Source organism: Sminthopsis crassicaudata, chromosome 1 (genome assembly GCF_048593235.1).
Source record: "Sminthopsis crassicaudata isolate SCR6 chromosome 1, ASM4859323v1, whole genome shotgun sequence".
NCBI classification, from domain to species: Eukaryota; Metazoa; Chordata; class Mammalia; order Dasyuromorphia; family Dasyuridae; genus Sminthopsis; species Sminthopsis crassicaudata.
Genome location: NC_133617.1, coordinates 352,323,863 through 352,348,969, shown reverse-complemented (window position 1 = coordinate 352,348,969; position 25,107 = coordinate 352,323,863). Strand labels below are relative to the sequence as shown.

Below are 25,107 nucleotides of genomic sequence, written 5' to 3'. Positions count from 1 at the left end.
CTTAGGGGAGGAAGATTTTCTGTCACTTTCAACCAAGAGAACTTTCAAGGTAGCTATTAGTGGCTGAGTCCAGCAACAGTCCATTGGAATTCTAAAAGTTTAAAACCCTTAGATTCAAACCCAGGTCAGGAACTTGCAGAGACCAAGAGGGCAGAAATCAGACTTTGCCCTTGATCAGACTACAAGTACTAAAAGCTTGCAACTCCCCCAATCTGATCTGTCCTTGAGATCCTAACAAAACACAACACTCCCAATTCCAAGAAAGAAGCTTAAAGGACCAGCTCAGAACTTCCTTCCAAGTTTCTGAAAAGCCAGGCCCTAAAATAAAGGCCAAAGTGAGGAACTATCTAGAAGAATGAAAAATAAAAAGAGAACATACTATCAGGAAAAGGCTATTATGGTCACAAGGAACTATAACACTATGAGAAAAGAAATATCTTATAAGTTAGGCTTCAAAGTAAAATATAGCTTGGGAAAGGGTTTATTTACTACAATGCTTGCAAACCTTGGATGAACATTGGCAACTTCTGTAAGCCATGAAATCAACTGACATTCCCCCCACCCACCCTAAAAATTGTTACAATTTTTATAAAATTTTGCACAAATGTAACATTCAAATTTCATTTTAATTCAAACAATGTTGAGATTCTCATATAATACCATCCATTAAAAATCTCTACATATATCCTAAAAGTCCTGGTCTAAAGGTTGACTGACTGAGGTTAACAGTCAGAGAAAAAGAAAGCAAAATATTCTCTTAAAAGTAATGACCTGGGGCAGTTACATAGTGCAGTGAATAAAGCAAAAGCTCTGAAGTCAGGAAGACCCTAGTTCAAATCTGACCTCAGACACTTAACACTTCCTAGCTGTGTGACCCTGGGCAAGTCACTTAACCCCAATTATCTCAGCCCCCCCCCCCAAAAGGTAATGAGCTTTCATTGTTTAGTAGTAAAGCAGAACAATGTTATCATATTTGGATAAACTTGAGGTTCTGAAAACAATATTTTCATGAACATAAAAACACCTTTGTTCATCAGAGATTCATTTTTGTTGGTAATATGTGATTAACAGATAAAAAAAATTTCTAAAATTTATCTTTCTAGTCAGCAAAAGTCTTATGTTAATGGAATCAAAGTATTAATGTATAAGCTTGAATAGTCATTCTGTCCTTTTTCTGATTAAATTCCAGGACATTTGATTTGCTCATAACTTATACTGTAAAAGTAGATAAATTCTGACAATTTCATCAGGTAAGAAAGGAGTCTGCTGAAAAGGATATCAATTAACTATAATAATTTCAAAAACAAGCTTAATTGAAGTGAACTGTCATAACAAGGAGACAAATTAAATCTAAAAACTACGTTGGTCATAAAAAGCTGGTCAGGAGCAAGATATGCTAAGACTAGAAACAGAGAGTAAAAGGAAAGATAGAAAATGATGAAGCCAAAGAAATACATGAACTGAAATAGAAGTCCCAAGAGAGCCAGAGAGAGAGAATGTGATTACTACAAGGGCCTAAGGATTCTAATAGTAATATATGATTCAAAATCCTATGTCTTTAGCTCTACTCTCTCCGCTGAACTTCTGTCTCATATCACTAAAACACCTTCAAGATACTTATGAATGGATTTCCCTCTAATTTACCTTATTCAAAAAAACTTTTATTATCATTCTTCCTAAACCCACCCCTCTTCCAAGATTCTCTCTTTATGTTGAAGACACTATTATTCTCTCAGATTTTCAGTGTCAGTTCTCCTCATCCCACATATCCAACCAGTCACAAGTCTTGACATTTCTGCCCTTTACAATATCTCTTATCTCCATTAGTCACACAAGCAGGATGTTAGTTTAGTTCCTTATTACTTTTGATTACAGCAATAGTTTCCTAATCCCCCAATCAAGTGGATCTTTAAATACCTGCCAAAATGATTTTCTTTACACAGAGATCTAACCATATCACTTCCCTACTCAATAAATTTCTGCTACCTCTAAGATAAAATATAAAGCTCTCTGTTTAACTTTTTTCATGATCTAATCCCTTACTATCTATCCAGATAGTATATTTTATATGTCCTTCATGAGATCCAGCCAAACTGACCTTCCTGCTGTTATTCACATATCCTTTATTGTGTTCGTCCTTCACCCAGTCTCCCTGAATTTATTTGCTTTGGCTTTTCCTTATACCTTAAATGCATTTCCACTTAATCTCTGCCTCAGAATCCTTCTTTTCCTTCAAGAAGGAGCCCAAGCTCCACTTTATTCTTGATTCTAATTGCTAGTATTCTGCTATCCAAATTACCTTTTATTTATTATACTCTTGAATCTTACAATCACACCGTTTGCATGTTTATGAATTCTTAAATTCCCTTATCTGCGCACACTTTATTGACATTCTACCTCTCTCTTTGCCTTGCAACTCCAAATACTGGAGCTATTTTATAAATGTATATTGAAATGAATAGAATAAGTTTGTCTCTTCAAATTCAATAGAGCCCAGGAGAAGAACAAAGAAAGGATATCCTGGAATGAGATAAAATTGAGACCTTACAATGGGCACAACTTTAAATTATTTTTGTCACTGAAAAATACAAATGAATGGAGGATAGCTTGGGAACCTGAAGTTTCCTCACTGCTTTTGCTAAAGAATCATAACATTTTTATTAGATAGAGGTCACAAATATCATGTAACTCAATCTCATTTTACAGAATATGAAACAAAGGCTCAGAAGGATGAAATCACTTATCCAGGGCTACACAGAGTATGAAACGGAAAGAACTGGAAATGGAAAGAAAGAATGGAAAGAAATAATACTAAATTTTTTGGGTCACAGCTACCTAAAAACTACAGAAAGCTAAGAGGCTTAAATTTAAATTGGCTTAAAATTAAATATCCCACACCGGAAGGATGAAAACCATTAACAATTCACATGTAACACTTTATAAAAGTGTTTTCCTAGCCAACATAGGCATCAGAGCTAAAAGTGGGGCAGGGCTCTTTGGGAAACACTGACTTAAGAGAGAATAAAAATTCCAACGAGTGTTTCTTTAAACATTGTTCAGTTGTTAACATGTACATCCTGACAATACTTTCACTGCTTTTGCAGAATAGAAATTAGGCAAAATTCCTCTACACAAGTCCTTCCCCTACACTCCTCCATGGAAGCTTCCCTAATAGCAACCAAAAAAGGGGGTGGGGAGGAGGCAAAGGAAGGGAGCACAACAATTGATAATAAATGTTTACTTGCTAATTGATACCAGTTTAGTGCCTCACATCTCAGGTGTCAAAAGTATTAGAAACAAGTATCACCACCCTCCTTTTACAAAAAGGATGAGGAAAACTAAAATTTAGAGGTAAAGCACATATCAGACTGAGATAATCAAAGATAGAAAAAATAAGTGAACAAAGCCAATTTTGTTTTCCATTTTTCAGTACTAGGGAAATAGAAGCTAAAAGAGCTACTGTGATAGATATATTTTTGGTTAAGACAGAAGGAAAGTCTGAATGAATTAAATGCCCCTCTGCCAATTACAATTATAATCACTATATTTGCTAAGAGGATGTTTTAAAGTTTACGAAGAACTTTATATACATTTTTTCATCAAATTCACCAAAACATAAAGTAAACTATAAATCTTCACAATTGCTGCATGATGTAGTAGTACCTTGCGGAACCTTAAGTGCTTGCCCAAACATTTCACTGCTAGTAAGCAAGTGACAGTGACTTAAACCCAGATCTCTGTTAATTCCAAATCCAGAGCTCTTTTAACTATACCGTGCAACCTCAATAAAACTCAGCTAAAACTTTCTTTTTTCAAGAGGGAGAAATAAGATTACCACCATTCAACTTCTAAATTATTCAGTAATCTCTTCCTTAGATAAGACTAATGGAATCTCAGCATTAGAAGGGATTTGAGTGGTCTTATTCTTTTACCAACCTCCGGAGACAAGCTTTGGATTTCCCTATGCATTGGCACTATTTCTCATTTGTTTTCCCCTTAAAGACCCACTTCCATTCTTTTAAGTAGTTTAATCTCATTGATGAGAGAGTAGAAATGTTTCCACACTTCGATAATGTTATTGTCTAAACTATAACTTGGCAGGTATAGTTGCTTGACATTAACTCAAATACAAGTATTACATAAACCCTGTATAACAAAAAGACTTCATTCCTCCAAAGTGATCATGTCTTTTTATAAAAATGTAGAACCAACCCTGTGCTTCATACAGCTTTAGACAGCACAGCAAAACTAACCAAGGACATGTCAAAATCTGGTACCTGTCCCAGATTTTACAAGCTGGGAACAATTTCAAATAAACTTCTATTAAATGCTGAAAGAGTTAGTTTTGAAAGATTGCAAGATCCTTAAACAAGAATGTAAAAATCAAAAAAGTAGTTGTGCAAAAGAAAAGACATGATACATAATTATCTTAACTGCAATCTACTTTATTTTATCTACAGTCTTACCTATAACACTGTAATAATATTAACATTAAATGAGAATAATAGCAGAATGTAATACATTCTGGGTCCTGCTTATTATGTGCATTCGTATAACCTACAATCATCTTGCCTGTTCAATGAAGAGGAAAGGAGAGGGAGAGAATTTAGAGCTAAAACTTGGGAGTGGATGGAAAAATGTTAAAATAGCTTTTACATGTAATTGAGGAAAAAATAAAATATTAAACTTTTTTTTTTTTTTTAAAGAACAGAATCTGGAGAAAATGGGAAAAAGTGTATATGCATATATGTATGTATATATGTACGAGCACACTACTTCAGTTAATTGGACAACCCATTTAATTCCACATCAGGATCTATACAAAAAGGTAATATTCATTCACTTGAATTTTCACTGGGAAAAAAAGATTATTATATTGAACTTTAGAGTTATTGTAAATCTTATTTGGGCTGCTCTGCAAGGATCTGAATGCAATCAGTTCAAAGTTATCTGCTAACAAGACTGAGGGGGACACTCCATTTGTAAGCAATGCCTATTTTGTACTGACATCTTTTGTGACAGTAGCATACAATTTCTGAGTACACTGTATACCTTGCTTGGTTCACTATTTTTCCCTCTTTCAAATACCATAATATTAGATACCTCAATACACTCAAAATTGTTTTTGTCTCCCGCACTGATCTACCTCTGTGTACATTTGATCTGCTCCAGCTATTCTTTCAGTTATTTGTTTTCTTTAATTGCTATTACTATACCCTCATGAAGTATATTAGAGGGCTATGGCATTGAGTCCAGATGTTTTAATTCCACTGTAACCAATAAGGATATTACATAAATGTTAACAGGTCTTTTCCACTGAGGATGAGAGGGTGTCCTCCATTGTTCTTTTCACTTTTTACCATTATGTGCTATTGAGATGATCGGGCTTTTTTAACTGGGTTTCATCTAATGCCAAGCTTTCTGCAAACCCATTTTTCTTTTATTGCTTCTTGTTGTAAAATAAGCTGTGTTATTTCTAATGAAGCTATAGTTATATCATTATCTGGAACCTTTTTTCCATAAAATTTTGAAAATCATTTTGTAGTTAAATCAGTATTGGCCACGGTAGCCATTTCACCAAATATAGCAAGATCATCAAGTATTTGTTGGCTAAGGTGGTTCTAGGCTTTGTCCTCATTTTACCTCACTGTGTAGACTGCCATACCTTAATTCAATTTCCATAGCATGTTCTGTGGCAGTTTCTTCCTTGATCTACTTCTCATTTTTTGACATCAGTATTTTACTTACTTAATCAAATAGAGCTATTTTAATTGATGCTGATTTCAACTGCTGCTTGAACAAGCCATTATATGCAAAGGTGATTTGGAAATGATTTCCACATAAATAACTAGTCATTTAGTGTTAAGATATTGTCAGGGTTTTTTGGTTTGTTGTGTCTGCTACTCTAGTATCTCGATTTTCTTTATTATGTATAGGCATGAGACTTCTTGTAACAGAATTACAGAACAAGTATCTTTATGGTCTTATTGCTTCATTATGACTACTATTTATAGATCACTCAAAGGGTAATAGAAATATGAAAGGTATAAATGTGATATAAAATATCAACAACAATAAACTGTGAACAAGAAGCCACATGAAAAATATCAAGGAAACATTTGCAAAAAATAGTAATTAACAGGTTAACAGTTAACATACTGGAAATCATATAATGTTAAGATACATAGAGGAAAGCCTCAAGCACGTTGGGTAGACCCCTGTGGAAGGCTTATGGGAAGTCATAGATAAGAGCCCTACAATATGAGAAAGAATAGATGAGATGCTGAAAAACTGGAAGGATTATGCACATAAAGTGATCGCAAATCCTTATAATACTGCAGTGGATTCTCAGGTTCTTATTTAGGTCCTTCGATCTACATAATAAGATTCCTGTTAAAGGGCCTAATAAATAAAACTGCCATTAGCTAGTATCCTCAAGAAAACCTTCTGTGTAAATTCAACTTCTATCCATTTTTATCTTTTTCCTTTACCCTTTCTAAGTCTGCTTATAGTCAAGGTCTCCTTGTGTCTTACCTCTTCCCTGAGTCATCATTCAGTCAATGCTAATATTTAGAGTAAGTATCTTGTTTGTAGGTTGGTTTATTAATACCTAATGAGGTTTCACATTTTACCTACCCTTAAGGCCCATATATTTAATTTCTTATTTATGACCCTTTGGTACCTAGTATCCAAAAGTATATAAACGTCTATTAAGAAAAGTGTACTGCTTTGTTTTTACATTAAGCTAATTAAACATTCTAGATTCCTATTACATGTATTCTGGTCTCTAATTAAAAGATTGAAAACAATAGAGAGCTCTATTCAATTCTGATACAGCTTAAAAAGTTAGGAATATTTTCCTTATACTGAACCCCATAGGGAAGAACTAGTTCCTTTTCTATGACAACCAGTTAAATACTTTATAGATTCACAGGAAGTAAAACAAGATGAGGCTTTCATAGAGATCATCTAACCAATCTCATTTTAAAAAAGAAAACTGAGGACAAGAACGAAATACCCTACCCAATGTCATATAAGAACAAGAAATATATGAATTCAGAGGTTCAGACACCAAATCTAATATTCTTGTACTTTGCTATATTTGATTGGAATAGTCTTGACATTATAATAATCTCCCCTGATTTTATTCCAGCTAGGTTAACTCCTCTTCATAGACACTACATTATAATGAATCTTACAAACCACGGAATTGCAAAACTATAATAGTAACAAATCAATGAAGAATTATATGTAACTTGAATTTGGAATGCGTATAGAGTGATTTATTGTTTCTATGGACTTATCTATACTCTTAGTGTGTATTTACTACACTGCATGGCATATCTTCATAAATCCTTATTTCCTATGTAAAATATTCTCATGCCCCCATAAAACATCTTTGTCTATGATCTGGGGGGGGGGGGAGGGGGTATAAGGAAAGAGGTTTGAGTTTTTCTGTGCCTCTCCACTATTTCAAGCTTATCAGAACCATCTAAACCACTGTGGGTATGAATATCTGAAAGAGGGAAGGCAAGTAATAAAAAAGGTAAAAATAAATATCTCTATGGATAAGAGTTCTTCAGCAAAAAAGAAAAAAAAAAGAGAAGGGTACTTATCTTTATCAACTTTACTTTATCAAGAAAAAAAAAGAAATGGATACTTAAATTACATAAAATTGAAAAGTTTTGTTTCAACAAAAGTAATGCAGCTAGAATTAGAAGAGAAGTGGTTAATTAGGTACAAATTCTTTATAGGAAATATCTCTGAGAAAGGTATAAGATAGATACATATATCAATAAAAATAAATAACAACAAAAGCCATTCTCAATGGGTAAATGGTCTAAGTGCCTGGTACAGAGAAGACTTTAAAATACTTGTTGGTTGATTAATTCAAAGTATATGAACAAGCATTTTTCAACAAGTGATGCAAGATATTAGCATCCATGTGAAAATAAGTTCTTCCAAACAAAAGAAATACAAATTAAAACTACTCTTAAAATTTTATCTCATACTTCTTAGTTTGGCAAGAATGACAAAAGCCAAAAATGACAAATGTGGAAAAGGACTATAAGAAAGCACTGTTGGTGGAGTTGTAAAATAATTCAACATTTTTGGGAAATTTTAGTAAAAATTACTAAATTACAAGTACTTCTTGATTAGGAATACTAAATAACTAGGCATATACTCCAAGGAAATTAAAAAAAACAGAGGGGAAAGTTCCATATAAACAAAAATATTTCTATCAGCACTTTTGTAAAAGCAAGCTGAAAGTAAAGTGGATGTTCACTGACTGGGAAATGTCTATGAATAAATTGGGGCACAGAAATACAATGGAATATTATTATGCTATAATAAATGACAAATATGAAGAAAAACCAGGAAAAAAATCATAGAATCACCATAATAAGTAAAAGAGAAAAAAAAATAATAAAAGACTTCATTAAAAATGCATTTTTCTTATCTATAGACAAAAAATGAGGGACAGCAGGTAAAGAATGAGGCATACATTTTCAAACACATTAGCCAAGGTGTTGACTCTTACTTTGTTTAATTCCAATTATTTATAATAAGGAAAGAGTATGTACAAGGGAGGGAGGGTTGAGGAGTATTCCTCTAGGAAATCACAATAATGTTTTAAAAAAAGAAGGAAAAAAACCCACCAATACAATATTACATAACAAAACAAAACCCATGTCTCCAAATCTCTCATTTTAAGAGGCTTAAAATTGGTTATTTCTAAAATAAAGACTTTGACTTATTAATCAAGTAGGTTATTTGCTATCATAAGTTCTGTGTTTTCAAATTATAGGAAAAGAAATTGTTAAAAAAAAAAAAAAAAAAAAAGACCACTGGATTTACCTCTAGGAGTAGAGGAAAAGGTAGCAGAAAGAAGAGTAGGCACAATAATTTGTTTTATCCAGACTAATCCTTCCTTATCAATTCTGGACCATTGTAGGAGACAAGGAATCTGTGGAAGACTTTATATGGAAAGACAGGGTGAACAAAGGGTCTCTTTTAGTTTGAGCTATAATAATGACTGACTCTAACCATCAATATTGTATGTGACACCTATTCAATTACATAATGACTCCAAATTAAACCCAGTCACCCAACCCCCTCATATGTAATAAGATGACTCTCTGGGTTGAACTGCATAAAGCAATCTATTTAATAATAACAACAAAAAAGGGCAGCCATAATTGTATCATTGGAATGTCTCTCTGACTCTAGCCAACGATGCTACAGATAGTAGTTTTGAAGGGTCCTTATCTGAGCTGTTGCTAGAAAAGTGACCCAATTCTTATTCAGTAACACTTTTACACCACATTGTATTTTTCTTTGCATTGGTGTTTAACATTTGTACCCAGGCCCTCCAGAGGCTACAACCATATGAATATTTCTTAACAATGATATAGAAATATTAAAATTCTTTTATAACCTATTTTTAAGACAAACAAATCTTTTTACTTTGGAAGGGATATTACAATGTCTGAAAGACATAATTCTGAAGCTCAGAACTGATGGTATCTTACTACCAATTTGTTTGGAAGATAAGTAATTTAATGATTTAATTCATCAAATATTTTCAGTGGCTAAAGTTAACTTGCTGGAACTTCACAACACATTCATTACTCTTCATTTAATTTGAAAAACACTATTAGTAAAACACAAGTACTTACCCTTCTAATCTAACATCCGGTAAAGTTCTGTTGAGTGCAATCATTTCACTCGCCATTAAATTGAACTGATTGATTTTAAACATCTCTTTCATCTTTTCTTGATCTTCTTTAGGAATGGCGACAGGTTTTCCCATTTCTCCAGGACCTTCATGTGGTTTTTGTACTGGTTCTAGAACTAAGATTAAGAGGGCAATTTAACAAATTATTAATTTCATAGGAATTAATCTAGTTTTATGTCTTACAAAAATTAGAATTCACACCATATAGTTATAATTATTCAACATAACCAAAAAACTCTTACATATTTAAATAATTAGATTCCCACATACAATCAAGAGTACTGGAGATACTTGATAATTTTTAAAAATCTTTCTATTAAAGAGCTACTGACCCTATAGAAAGATTCAATTAGCTAAGGACCACATACAAATTAAAAGTCTCTTAACTGAGGTGACTTTTAAAAAGAAATTCAAAGCATTTACCTTTACCTCTTACTCTATAATTAAGAACAAAGAATATAAAACTTCACTCAAAAATAGAAAAAGCAAGCAGTTCCATGTTATATTCATTTAATAATAAATAATAAAATGACAAATAATAATAAATAAAAATGACAAAGAGAATATAAGAGAAAGAAAGGATAGGATAGAAGTTAAGAAGGAGATAGAATAAATAATAAAGCAAGAAAGGGAGAAGGGTATCATAATACAAAAAGGGTAATCAGAAATACTGAATAAATTATGAAATTAACATACAAATTGGAAAGCTAATAATTTCCCTTTGAAACTCCAAATCTGCCACTAACTTACTGATTTTAAAACCAGTCTCTAATTCAATTGGAAGGCAGAGGAGCTAGACCCTAATTTTAGTGCTGCCAATAATTCACTATGACTTTAAAACAAGTCATTTAATTAATGTGCCTTCAAGACACTATCGGGTACTGAGGTCACAAAGGTAAAATGATATTGTTCTTGCCTTCACAAAACTTACAACTATTAGAAAGCATGTTAAAGAAGTTAACAATACTTGAGAGAAATGAATACTTTTCAGGTGAGAGGAAAAGCAATGTCTTCTTAGAGGAGCTGGTAGCTAAGATGAACTTAAAAGAAGAAAATAGTATTTCAATAGGTAGAGAAATTTTAAAAGATCTATTTATTTTTCAACAAACATTTATCAAGAGCCCACCTATGTTCTAGGTATTACTTGGCCTTAAGGATACAAATACAATTCCTACTCTCCAGGACTTTAATTTCTATGATTTTTTACATCTATATGACTTTAGAACCACATCTGCAATAGAAACATTCAAACATACATTTATTAAGTGCCTACTACGTGCCAATTATTCTTCTAAGCACTGTAAAACAATAAGAACCAGTGTTCCTCCTATTCTCAAAAAATTAGTGTTACTACTGGGAAAGGGATCCACATGTGCAAAATTGTTTGTGGCAGCCCTCTTTGTAGTGGCCCAAAACTGGAAACTGAGTGGATGCCCATCAATTGGAGAAAGGCTGAATAAGTTGTGGAATATAAATGTTATGGAATATTATTGTTCTGTAAGAAATGACCAGCAGGATGATTTCAGAAAGGCCTGGAGGGATTTAATTGAACTAATGCTGAGTGAAATGAGCAGGACCAGCAGATCATTATATACTTCAACTACAATATTATATAATCATCAATTCTAATGGACATGGCTCTCTTCAATAATAAGATGAAACAAATCAGTTCCATTTATTCAATAATAAATAGAACCAGCTATACCCAGGGAAAGAACTATGGGAAATGAGTGTGAACCACTACATAGCATTCCCAATCCCTCTGTTTTATGTACTTGCATTTGTTATTTCCTCCACAGGTTAAATGTACATTATTTCAAAGTCTGATTCTTCTTGTGCAGTAAAATAACTGTATGGATATGTATGCATATATAGTATTTAACATATACTTTAACATATTTAACATGTATTGGTCTACTTGCCATCAGGGGGAGAGGGTGGAGGAAAGGAGGGGAAAAATTGGAACAAAAGATTTTGCAATTGTCAATGCTGAAAAATTACCCATGTATATATCTTGTAAATAATAGCTACCAAAAAAAAAAAAAAAAAGAACCAATGTTCCTTTTCACAAAAGTCCTTACTCATTAAGAGCTTGCATCCTTATGGCATAATCATCACTGACCAAAAAAACCAAACATATGACTACTATGTATTTGAGAGTCTAGTACTGTATGAGGATGTATTCTGATGGAAGTGGATATCTTCAACATAGAGAAGAGCTAATCCAATTCCAATTGATCAATGATGGACAGAATCAGCTACATCCAGAAAAGGAACACTGGGAAATGAGTGTAAACTATGAGCATTGTTTTTTGTTTTGTTTTGTTTCTCTTTCCAGATTATTTTTACCTTGCAAATACAATCCTTCCTTTGCAATAGCAACAACAACAAAATTCGGTTCTGCGCATATATATTGTACCTAGGATATACTATAAGATATTAAATATGTATGGGAATGCCTGCCATCTAGGGGAGGGGGTGGAGGGAAGGAGGGGAAAAACTCGGAACAGAAGGGAGTACAAGGGATAATGTTGTAAAACAATTTTTTTTACCTATGCATATGTACTGTCAAAGAAAATGTTATAATTATAAAAATTAATTAAAAAGAAATTTTAAAAAATTTAAAAAAATAAACTATCATGCATCTCTCTACTGCCTTTTGCTTAATCTTCAACTTAATTTTTTTAGACTGTGGTATTCCATAATTCACAGGCATATATAGGTCTTTGTTTCATGAAAAAGTATGGCTACTTAAAAATGTTTTGCAATTTTCTAAAGACAAAAATACAAGGCAATTTTAATAGCCCATATATGAATACATACATGTATAAGTGTGCATACATAAATACATGCATGTATATACAAATGAGTGTGTAATACACAGTGATACTTTCAAAGAATGAAAAATCAATTCAATTTCTGAAATGTGATTTTCTTTCTAGTAAGAAAACAGTATTAGGAATCAAGAGATTAAAAGAAAAAAACTCAAAAATTAACAAACTTTCTATTTAAAAAAAAGATATTGCTTGCCAAACTGAAGAGAGTTGAAATTAGAGTACATTCTATTTACCTATTTATCACTTAAGAAAGAGAGTGATAAATAGGAACTTTGGTTGAAGAAGTGGTAGAGATTAGGTAGGAAAGGAAACAGCAAAAGATAGAAGTCTCTCTTCCCAATGACATTCCTTTTCTTTCCTCAAGGGACAAGCATATCACTAGATCAAAAGCCTCAGTCAAAACAGAGAGACACATTGAGAAACAGAAGATTAGGCCGCAGGATACTGAATGCTGGCTTAGATGGAAGTTACTCTGTCTGGTCCTTCATAGCTGTCTCTTAGTATTAAGAAATGAAAGGTATACAGTAAGAGGAAGGTCTAGTTTTTACTTTTTTGTGGAAGTCTCTTAGTGCAAGGGAAACAATTTTTGGCCCAGATGGCTTTGTGCCCTTTGCTGCCTCTCAGGATATATTTGAAATGCAACTGGAGATAGAAGGCAAGTATTTAGGAAAAGGCCTTCCTTCTCTTCTCAAGCGCCAAGGATTGTTGTGAGGGTCAAATAAAATAACATATGTAAAATTCTATGCCAGCTTTAGGTGTTATGTAAAGGCTAAGTATTTTATTAGGCTTTTTGCTTAAATTTACATTTATATTTATCTCTAGTTGACCTCTATTTGTGAAAGAAATTGAAGAAAATAACCAAGGTTACCTTGACATGTTTGACTAGAAATGTTTGTTTGCTTTACTAATCAATAGATTATATTAATGTCTTTGAAGGCACAAGGAAGGGAATCTGGTAAAATGGTAGTCCTTTTTCTCCAGATTTCTCTGTTCTTGTCTAGGTACATGTTAGTGATATTAGCTACTGTCTATTGACTTGAATATATAGAGAGAAGTTTTTGTTCTTGATGCTTTCTCTTTTTGTTAATTTTACTTTGTCAAAATCTATAGCTTTCTGGGAAATTTCTCATAAGATGACAAATGTAATGCTAATATTTTTTTAGACATCAGTATTTCTGTTAATACTAAATATGTAAGGGCTATCTCCTATTGTAACATAAGGATACTGTTGTGCAGTTCTAAGGAAGGCAGAATAGATAATCTCTAAAACCCTCCACCCTTTCTCCAAGTAAGACTTTCATTCTTGCCAGAAGGGTAAGAAGGAAGTTGGGGCTTGGAAGTTACTCTGCTTTCCTCAAGAGAGTAATTATGTTTATTTGCTCTCTTAAATATTTTTAATGTAGAGGATATGACACAACTGAAAACAATTGAGCATCCTATCAGTTGGTCAACAAGTATCATGTCAGGCACTGTGCTAAGTGCTAGAGAGTTATGTTGTTGTTTATCCTTCATTTTTGAAGAGGTCCAATGACATCATAGACTGACATCTTGACCTATGCATGAATTGGATTTAGGTGAGTTAGAATTGTACAAAGTTGTCAGTATTACTCTTCCTGAGTCATAGAAGTCCTAAACAGAAGCAACAAGAGAGTTCATGACTTCACTTGAGTATATTCAAATGGAGGAAGGCAGCACATAAACAGGCAACTAAATAATCAGGAGGGGAAAGTGGAAGAAGTAGGGATATGGTGGCTATCTAGACAGATGGTCATTCTTGGCTTTTTCCCCAAATGGAATTTCATGGAAGAACTCATCAGTAGAAGAAGGTGCTGACATGATTAGAATTGAGGAGACATCAGAGGCATGGATGGTATAGTTCAAGGAATCGGAGACAGCTGGACTTCATCTTTTCCCCCAAATGGGGAAAATTTGTATTTTATAAGGAACTCTGGGATGATCTAGCTGTAAGATAGATGCCTAAATAATAAAGAAATGATTTTAGTTAAGAATAATCATCCACTGGGGGCAGCTAGGTGGCACAGTGGATAGAGCACCAACCTTGAATTCAGGAGGACCCGAGTTCAAATCTGTTCTCAGACACTTAACACTTCCTAGCTGTGTGACCCTGGACAAGTCACTTAACCCCAGCCTCAGGAGGGAAAAAAAAAAGAAAAAAAAGAATAATCATCCATTTCCTAGATTAATCCAAATATGGTTAATAGTCAGTGGTTATAGTTTCCTCCCAAGGTAGTTCTAAATAAAATCAATGTTTTTTTATGTTCTTAGTTTAAAAAATAATAATTTGTCCACGTTAAGTTCCTTGAAATTAATCTTTAACATTGGCTCTTCTATGTTAAATTTTCTATGAAGTTTGGGTTTGATTGAAAGTCCTGAAAATCTGCAACCTTTAGTTGCTTCTGACCTCATTATTCCAATAAAACTGTTTTCACTAAAGTTGTCAGTCATCTATTAATTGTCTAATCCAATGGCTTTCTCAATTTTCATTCTACTTTACTTTTCCTTTCCTCCTTGATACTCTTCCTTCCAGGTTTTCAGGATTCCCTTCTCATCTGGTTCACCTCTTAACTGACTATTCCTTTTCATTCTACTTTTATTCTTGTCCAAATAATATCCTCCAGCCTTAGGCTCCCATACAGTACTCCCTCTTCTATCCTACTTAGTGATTTCATTATATCTCAATTCTGATAATTCTTAAATCTACCTATCTCATATCAACTGCTTTTGAGGTATATCAAACTGGATGTCCAAGAGCAATCTAAAACTCAACATATCTAAATTGGTTCCAATTATATTTCCTCAAGTCTTCCCCCAACCTCCCAGTCCTGTAACTCTATTTTATCAAAGAGAGCAATATTGTCATCCTAGTTCCTCATTGTCTCTCACTCTCCCAAATCCAATCTATTACCAAGGCCTATCAATTTCACCTTAGTAGTATCTCTCAAATACTCCTGATATTGATAGACCTGGATACTATCGCTTATCATCTTGAGCCAACTGGTGGGTCTGGGCCTCAAGTTTTTCCCCCACTCCAATCTATTCTCCATTCAGCTTCCAAAGTAATTTTCCTAAAGCACAGCTCCAATCCTATCACTTTCCCTTATATGCTCAATAAGCTTCAGTAACTATCACCCACAGAAGCAAATTACTCTAGTTTTCAAAAGCACTTCATAAGCTAGCTCCATTTTCTCCTACCTTTCCAAGTCTTCTTACACTTTATACATTTACTTCATAGGCTATTTTTCACTTTCCTATCTTTTTTTTTTTGAGTCTTCTTGTACAAATTAATGAATATGGCAATATTTTACATAATTGCTCACGGATATTTTATATCTAATTCCTGTAAGACTAGCCTTCCCATTCCAGAAATACTCTATATTTTTTCAGCTCCAAGCATTTCTGGGGCAATCCCTTATGCTTAGAATGTTCTCCATCTTTATCTACTGACTTTCTTGGCTTCTTTGTAAATCTCAACTAAAATCTTTAGGATGCCTTTCCCAACTCTTTATTCTACTCTCTAATTTTATTCTCTTTTAATTATTTCCTACTTATACCTTTTGAATATATAATGGATGCTTATTTTCCCTTTCATTAGACTATGAGCTCCTTATGGGCAGGGACTGTCTAGTCTCTTTTTTGCATCCCTTGTACTTAGAACAGTGCTGGACACAAAACAGATGCTCAGACATTCATATGTGCAAATGCATTTATCCATATGTAAACATACATCTAAAACAATAATAATATGGCTGATATAATGTAGATTTCTCGACTGAATCTTTAGGTTTGACTTTGTCTAAGATCAATGATTATTAGCCCTAGTTGTTTTTTTTTTTTCCTAGCAAATTTTACAGCTGATCCTAATTGTAGTGTTTCTGTAGATCTCTTATTTCCTATCACTCATAACTCTTCTATTTTAATTCTTCTCCTTAACTTGCCTAGTGACTATTTAACTTCTCCCACCCATTCCCTCCCTTATCATCTCCACCCATCCTTTCCTTTCTTCTTTATCCCATCCCCATTAAAATACACACCATATCCTATACCTTCTGTATCCCTTATTTTATACTATATTTTGACCTCCCTTTTATTCCTTTCCCATTAATCTACGCACCTTGTCCCACTACCATAAGTCTACATATCCTTCTATACCCTGCCTTGTCCTATTCCCTCTCCCCCTATTTCTTTATAGATATTAGAGGATACTAAACCCTTCATAGTATATATGTAGTATTGCCTATTTAACCCATTCCCAATGTGAGTAGGTTTTCAGAACTATGAGCCCTCTTTTCCCTCTAATGCCTCTGTCTATTCTTCCTCTGTGCCTCATTTGTGTAACATAATTACTATTTTTACCTTTTCCTAGACAGTTTTACTTTTTGAGTCACATTATACTCAAATTCTGTCCCAATCTTTCTTTTGAGCTATCCAACTAGTGATATCAGTCTTAAACATATAGTATACATCTCCATGTAAAAAAACATAAAACAATTCTTCCATGTTAAGTTCTTTTAAATTAATCTTTGACACTGGCCCTTACACATTAAATTTTCTATTAAGTTCAGGTTTGGTTGAGACAAAGTATTGGAAATCTGCATCTTCATTAAATAACCTTTTTTTTTTTTTTTCCCCCATTCAATATATAGATAATTTTCCTGGATGATATTTTTGGCTATAGGCCTAGTACTTTTGAGTGCTGGTATATATGATATCCCTATGTGTTTTCCATCAGGGATCTCCTTGAGATGGTAATCAGTAATTTTTTTTTTCCCTATTTCTATTTTCTCCTCATGTTCCATCACTTGTAGAAATTTTTCTTGGATTATTTCTTGCATTATTGTGTCAAGATTCTTTTTTTTGGCCACAGCTTTCAGGTAATCCTATTATTCTTATATTTTCTCTTCTTGAACTGTTCTCCAGATCTGTGGTTTTTCTTATGTTTCACATTCTATTCAATTTTTTAATTCCTTTTATTTTATTTTCTATTTCTTGGTCTCTTATAGCTTTACTGGTTTCCCCTTGCCCAATTCTAATTTTCAAATAATTATGTTCTTTAAATCTCTGTATTTCCTTCTAGTTGGTTAAATATCTCATTTGACTTCTAAAGTCTTTTTTGAGTTCTATAAATTTTCTCTTGGTAAGGAGCCATTTAATGTTACTCTTTGGGGTAGAAGTTCTTTTTTCTCCTCCTCTATTCTCCTCTAATGATAAACCCTACTCTTCCCTATTTCCATAGTAAACTTCTATGGTTGGATTATTTCTATTTGATGGTTCATTTTAAAAAATGGCTTTAAAATGAAAAATATTAGTGTAAGCATCTGTAATCCTGGGTTGGGCTATGGTGCCTCTAGCTTCACTTCAGCTCTCTCCTCTGACCTGGAACCCCAAACCAAAAGCTTCACCCTTCTGCAAGTGCCCGCAGCCAGCAGCATTCCTGCCCCATTGCCTTTGCACTCAGGGGTGTGCTGGTTTCTTCTCATCCAGAGCTACATCTCTGCAGCACAGCTGGGTCTGGCTTCCTGATCATGAGGTTCACTCAATCTTCCTGACTCTTCACACTGTCCAGGAGGTAAAAGTTTCTGTGATACCTACTAAGGCTCCTACCAAAGCCAGGTAGGTAGTCCTAGGGGTCCCCACTTGCTGTTTCAATGGAGCTAACCTGGAAGTGTTTTTCTTTGGATTCTGTTGGGTTGTCCAGGGAGGATTACTGTTTTGTCCCAAGTCTTCTTTCTTTTTCACCCATCTAATGTTTGTCCTGGGGATCAGATTTCTTTTGTTTCTGGGGAAGTCTAGAGAGCTTGAAATTTACTGACCTATTACTGCATTCAATTTTTTTCATCTTGTCTTGTTTTTCTGGGACATCTACAAACCTCTGGTTGGTTCTATGTATCCTGTCTTCAAAATCTGTATGTTTTGCTTTCATAGTGAACATATTTTCTTTTAATGTTATCTTTTTGCTTCTCTTCTTTTAATAATCCCTCCCTTTCGGCATATTTGCATCCCCAATCTTTCTCTTCTTTTGTTCTTTCTCTTGTTTCCTGGGTGAGGTTTACCATTGAAAATTCAGTTCCATATTTTCCCTTTTTTTTAGGGTAAAGTCTCTTGTCGCTTTTGTACTATTGTCTATATATTGTAATGGTTCAGTTATTGCTTCCTTAATGAACTTGGATGCTAAGGCTTTTGGAGCTATAAAGTTGCATTATTCCTTTCAGCACAATGTAATTTCCTTGTTTATTGCTTTTGTTTTATTGAATGTTTGTCTTTGCTTTATCATATAGCATAATTACAACTTTAGCTCTTTTGGATTCCCTTGATGCATAGTCAATATGAATGAATAAATTAATCAATAAATTCATTTTCATTCCTTCAGTTTTATTATTTTTAAACATTTTAAAAACATTTCCTGTAAATAACAAATTATTCAAAATTATGAATTAGACATATTTTCCTTCATTTGTTTTTTAATATAATTCTTCTAAGTTACAACTTTTCCCCTCTTCTGCTGTAAACATAATACAATATCTCTTCAGTGACATTGCTTTAAATTATTTTTGAAGTAGTCCTATAACCACTGGTAAAATGGTGGAAGTGGGGGAGGAAGTTCTGATTGAGCCTGAATTAGGCATTACTTCATAGGAATTTTACTTTCTCCTAAGTTTCTTATATATAAGGCCAAAGAAGATAGCTGAATTTTTTTGTTTGGTGCATAATTTATTTTCTGAGAGGTTTAAGAGGTAATGAGGATCAGGAAAAAAAAAAAAAAAAAAAAAAAGTCTAGTCCTCTATCTTTCTCTTTCCTGGGCTTTCACAACTCCTCTCTGGTTTTTCATACCTGAAAATTTTTTCTCAAACTCCTTTCATTATAATTTCCTTGTGTGTCAAATATTGGTCAAAAGTCCTGTCAACTTTTTATCTCTCAATGATCTATTTCCACAAATTCAATGTTCACTTAAATGAAACTGATTTCCAAAACCATAAAAATGTTCCATTTCTTCCCAGAACTTCCTTCTGGAGTCTCCAATTGCCTGTCAGGCATCTTTACATAGGTGATCCAGTAGTGTAAGGGCCCTTTAAATGGGCGGACACAGTGCATCGGGAGATTGAGGCCCGGAAGTAATTTCTGTGGATATTAGGACTGCCCTTGGGCGGGATCCTGGCCATATTGAGATAGTTTCGTAATGGGTGACTCTCTCGCTGATTGGCTGTGTGTGTGACCTCACAGGCCCTATGTAAGCCCACTGCAGGCAGCAACCGCCCTCTTTAACCTCGTGCTGTTCACCCTGGCTCCTAGCCTGGGTGGCCAAGCCAAGATGGATAGCCAAAAGAGGTAAGGGTTTTGGTAGTGAACACATGGGTCTTCTGACCAGGTGTTCACTAGGGAACCAACAAGTCAGGGCATCAGTCAGGGCATTATGTGAGTAGGTATAATAAAGGCTTTTAAGATTACACGTGGCTGTTCTTGAGTGCGCTACCGGTTATTAAGCTATAGATTCAAGAGATTGTGGCCAGAGACCTTAGAAGGCCTCAGAGGAGTCGAGCCGGGTAGAGCTCACACTGCAAAGGACAGTGGTCAAAGGTACTCTGGTGGGTCTAGGACAGACTAGTAATTGTAACTGCCAGGAGAGCACGTTACAAATGGCGCCCCACGTTGGGCGCCAAATGCTGGAACTCTATCTTTCCAGAAATCAGCAAGAGTCAGGATCACTAAACGTCTTTATTCTAGATCTTTACCTTCGCCTCCAACGCCCGGTCACGAGTGCAAGTGAGCGTGAGTTCCACCACCCAAGTTTCTCTTGCTCCTCCCACACAAGTCACTTCCCTCTCTTTGTCTCACCAATCAAGTCAGCACAGAACAGCTGGGGAGGGTCAACCTTAAACAAGTTAATAGGGAACCGTCCAATTGGCAATTAGTCTCACGTGCTTCATCATCCAAGTGCATTGCTCAGTTCTAGCCCACTACTGGAGTACAATTCGGTATCAGAAACTCAAACTTTGATTTTTAGGCAAAAGAATTCAGGGATATAGCCGAGTGTTCTAGTAAAGTCATTACTGCACAGACTATCCCCAAGATCTTCTCTTCTAAACAAGAGAAGGGAATTTTGGGATATGTGATTGCTTACAATTTTTAAATTTTGATTTTACATTTTTAAACATTTTTGATTTTACATCTTCAAAGTATTTTGATTTTACATTTTAAAGTTATTTTGGTTTTATATTTTTAATCTATTTTGGTTTTACATTTTTAAATTCTTTGCCTTTTACTTTAGCAATGCACTTCGGGCATACACAGAAAGTGCAGCTAAGTGACAGACTGACTAACTTTTGTCTGACTTTTGATCTTTTTGACAACAACTTTGTTTCCACTGTGATGTGGAAAGGCCTGGATGGCATTTGGAAAGGCCCAAGTTGGGCCCTGGGTACATTCCTTCCTAGGTGCAGATCCAGCAGTAGAGTTCATCCCCACCAGAGACATTTGTAACCTGGGGATCCAAGAGAAGGACCAGACAACAGTCCAGAGAGACCAGCCAGATGTCCGCAGCCCTTCAGACGATGGCAGCGATGCCCCTCCTGACCATGACCAGAGACACCAGACACAGCTCCAGTGTAGCAGCTGAAATGGACTGTTTTGGGTGATATGCAATATAAAGACTGTAAATGGACAATGGGCCTGTTTGCTTCTCCCGTCGCCACTTGCCATATGGTGGCCTGGGAAGAGGCTTTGCCCTATGCTTTCTATTGAAGGAATATGCTTTTAAATTAGTGGGTGAAAAACCAACACACCCACCTGCCGTTGTTATTGAGACAATGTTACTGGACATGACTTTGCTTATGTGCACCTGTGAAACTAGAATTGTTCTAGAATTGTGAAAAGTGCAATAGAGAATTGTGATAAGCTAGAATTGCTCTAGAATTGTGAAAAGTGCAATAGAGAATTGTGATAAGCTAGAATTGTTCTAGAATTGTGAAAAGTGCAATAGAGAATTGTGATAAGCTAGAATTGTTCTAGAATTGTGAAAAGTGCAATAGAGAATTGTGATAAACTAGAATTGTTCTAGGAGTGTGAAAAGTGCAACAGAAAAATTGTAAGAAACTAGAATTGGTCTAGAACTGTGATAAATGTAACTAGAATTGTGACAACCTACCTACTGATATTTGTTAACTAGAATTGTGATGTTTTACCTTGTTGACTTCCCACCTCAGTGTTGACATCCTACCTCATTGGCATCCAATCTCTTTGGCCTATTATCTCAAGTATGACTTTGATGAATGGGTTGAACATTTGGGCCACTGTTGAGCCTGGTTCTCATTGTCATACTTCTGTTTACTGATTTGCTGCTTTGTACCTCCTTGGGCATAACACTCTGTCATCTCATGGATCAAGTGAACTATAGCTGGTGCTAAAAGTTTAGCTTGGTGAGATGTGCGGTTCCCGCAAAACAAGAGAAAGGGAATTGTAAGGGCCCTTTAAATGGGCGGACACAGTGCATCGGGAGATTGAGGCCCGGAAGTAATTTCTGTGGATATTAGGACTGCCCTTGGGCGGGATCCTGGCCATATTGAGATAGTTTCGTAATGGGTGACTCTCTCGCTGATTGGCTGTGTGTGTGACCTCACAGGCCCTATGTAAGCCCACTGCAGGCAGCAACCGCCCTCTTTAACCTCGTGCTGTTCACCCTGGCTCCTAGCCTGGGTGGCCAAGCCAAGATGGATAGCCGAAAGAGGTAAGGGTTTTGGTAGTGAACACATGGGTCTTCTGACCAGGTGTTCACTAGGGAACCAACAAGTCAGGGCATCAGTCAGGGCATTATGTGAGTAGGTATAATAAAGGCTTTTAAGATTACACGTGGCTGTTCTTGAGTGCGCTACCGGTTATTAAGCTATAGATTCAAGAGATTGTGGCCAGAGACCTTAGAAGGCCTCAGAGGAGTCGAGCCGGGTAGAGCTCACACTGCAAAGGACAGTGGTCAAAGGTACTCTGGTGGGTCTAGGACAGACTAGTAATTGTAACTGCCAGGAGAGCACGTTACACAGTAGTACCTTAAACATCTTAGATACAAAAAAATCTGTCTCCAAACTTTGCTATGATTGCACTACCACCCTTTCAAGTACCCAAAGCTAACACCCTCACTAAACCCTAAAAGTCTACTTCCCACAAGACAAAATAGAAATTCTTTAAGTTGGCATTAAAACCTTCTACAATCTGGTTAAGAGCCTACTATTAGCAGCCTTATTTCACAGTACTTCTATTTACATATACCATGTTCTATCCAAAGTCTGCTAATTGTTCTTCAAATTAAAGATAATATCACCCATCACTGCACATTCAGTTTCCAGACATTTCTAACTCTCCCTCATCTAGATTGTACCTTCTCATATCTGTCTTTCAAAATTCTCTTTCTTTAAAGTTTAATAAGCTCACGTGCCACTTCTTAGTTTGAACTGAAATGTTCCTCAAATCTTTCTACAATTCTTTTCTCCTAACACATCCCACTTTGTGTTACATATTTATATCAGATCTGTAAGCTCCCCAATGATAAGGTTACTTTTTAATGACTTTTGTATCCTTATAACTTAGAATGTCTTACATATAATGTGCACTTAACACTGAATTTTTAATTAAACAAGAGCCAAAAGTACTCAACTACAAGTATTGCCTGCATGAAATTGTGAAGAGAGAAATAATACAAAAGAAAGTATAAGGAATTAGAAATGCTGAGCCTGAACTCATGAGAGCTATATTCATGTACTTGAAAGGTCACCACACACTAAAGGGATTATTAGATTTGTTGAGCTTTGCCCCAGACTGCAAATATAGCAACAACAGGTAAAATTCACAAAAATATAAATTTCAATTGTAAGTAAGAAAAGGCTTCCTAAAAATTATAGTTGTTCATTTCATTGAGTGATTAGCTGGTCTATTTTACAAGGTTTTCCCAAGGCAGTTCTTAACTGGGATAAATCATTTTGTAAGTTACAAAGTGCTACCAAAAAAGTCAGCAAATATAATCAATATTGAAGTGTTGTGAATTCCACAAAAAACAAATGTAAAAATAAAGTTATAACTTTTTAAAAAAAAGTTGTTTAGTAAATTTCAGACTTTTTATAACACCAAGATTTATTTACCAAATATCTAGACAGATCAAATATCTATTGAGCCAAGTTGGCAGTTAGCAGATAGTTAAGGAAATATTTTTTTTTTTAAATCCAAATAAGAGGAGCTCTAGCTTTAAAGGTTAGAGATCTATAGAAGGGTGAAGACAAAAATGCTCCACTATGAATGAAAAACAAAAAGAACAATACCTGATTGACATGAACAAATATAAAAACTGAAAAAGGAATATAAGGTTAATAAAATAATTTTAAGCAGAAGGAATAAGTTCAGCCCCTATGGGAGAGAGAACAAAAGGTATATGGATTTTATTACCTAGTTGAAACTATCAAATAACAGTCATATACATACAAAGAGCTTTTGATTCTAAATTAAGAAAGTAGCAGAAATAGAAAGAAGTGTTGAAATCAAGCCAGAAACTGTGTAGAACTTGTGATTTCATCAGTATGGGGAAAGCCCAGCTAAGGAAATTCTCTTCACTTCTGCAGATTCTGCTATAGCTGTCTTAGCAAGTTATTAGAGGCCCAGAGAGGTTAAATGATTTGCACATGGCCACATAGCTAATATGCATCAAAGGCAGAGTTTGAACTCAAGTTTTCCTGCTTTCAATGTTGCCCCCTATATCTGCTATTCTTATCTCTTACAAAGTTAGAGTAAATACCCCTTCCCCCAAACAAAAAATATGTAGAGAATTATCTCATGTTTATATTAGCTTTGAGCACACTAGTGTAGACAACCAAAAGTTCATTATAAACTCATTTGGAATTGAAGATACACTGAAATTTCTCCAGAAAAACTGGCCACACTACAGTAGTTCCTTTAAAAAGTTCTGAACTCTATATAGGTTTCATAACCCAACACTAAAAGACCTAAAGTTTGAAGGATTTGAAAGTTACATAAATGTTAAATTATTTGTTAAATCATTTTTATTCTAACACTGGATATGCTAATGAAATCACGATTTTCTAATGTATGAAACTTAAAACTAAAATTGCCAGGTCTGCACTGCAATATGGTGATTTGTAGATAACTACTGTTCACCTACCCAGATTCATTTTCCATTTGGACTTCACATTTATTTCTTCTATCAGATTTCCTGCTCTCTTTTTCAAAGGCTGTAATATTCTAAACAACCAGCACCAAATCCCAGGACTGATGCCAAGATCTAAGGTGTTCTAGTTAGTAAAACCTGCAGAACTCTCATCAATAAGCTTCTTTTCCCTTTAGAATGAGACAGAAGAGTGGAAGGTATCTCTTCGAGATAGCTGAAAATTAGCACATTTTATATACTAAGAAATTTAATCACTAAGTAATCACTAAATATTTTTTAAAATTTAAAATAGTAGCCAAAGCCCTTTTTGTAGTGGTTAGCAACTGAAAAATGAATGGATGCCCATAAATTG

The 25,107-nt window shown here is 34.7% G+C and overlaps 1 protein-coding gene across 1 annotated transcript in view; it reads right to left on the bottom strand.

The window, feature by feature from the left end:
- GALNT1 (polypeptide N-acetylgalactosaminyltransferase 1) overlaps nucleotides 1-25,107 on the bottom strand; it is a 149,978-nt gene that overhangs the window by 65,874 nt on the left and 58,997 nt on the right. Inside the window, 1 exon segment of the mRNA XM_074279217.1 lies at nucleotides 9,681-9,855. Within this exon segment, the coding sequence (XP_074135318.1) occupies nucleotides 9,681-9,855 (175 nt within the window).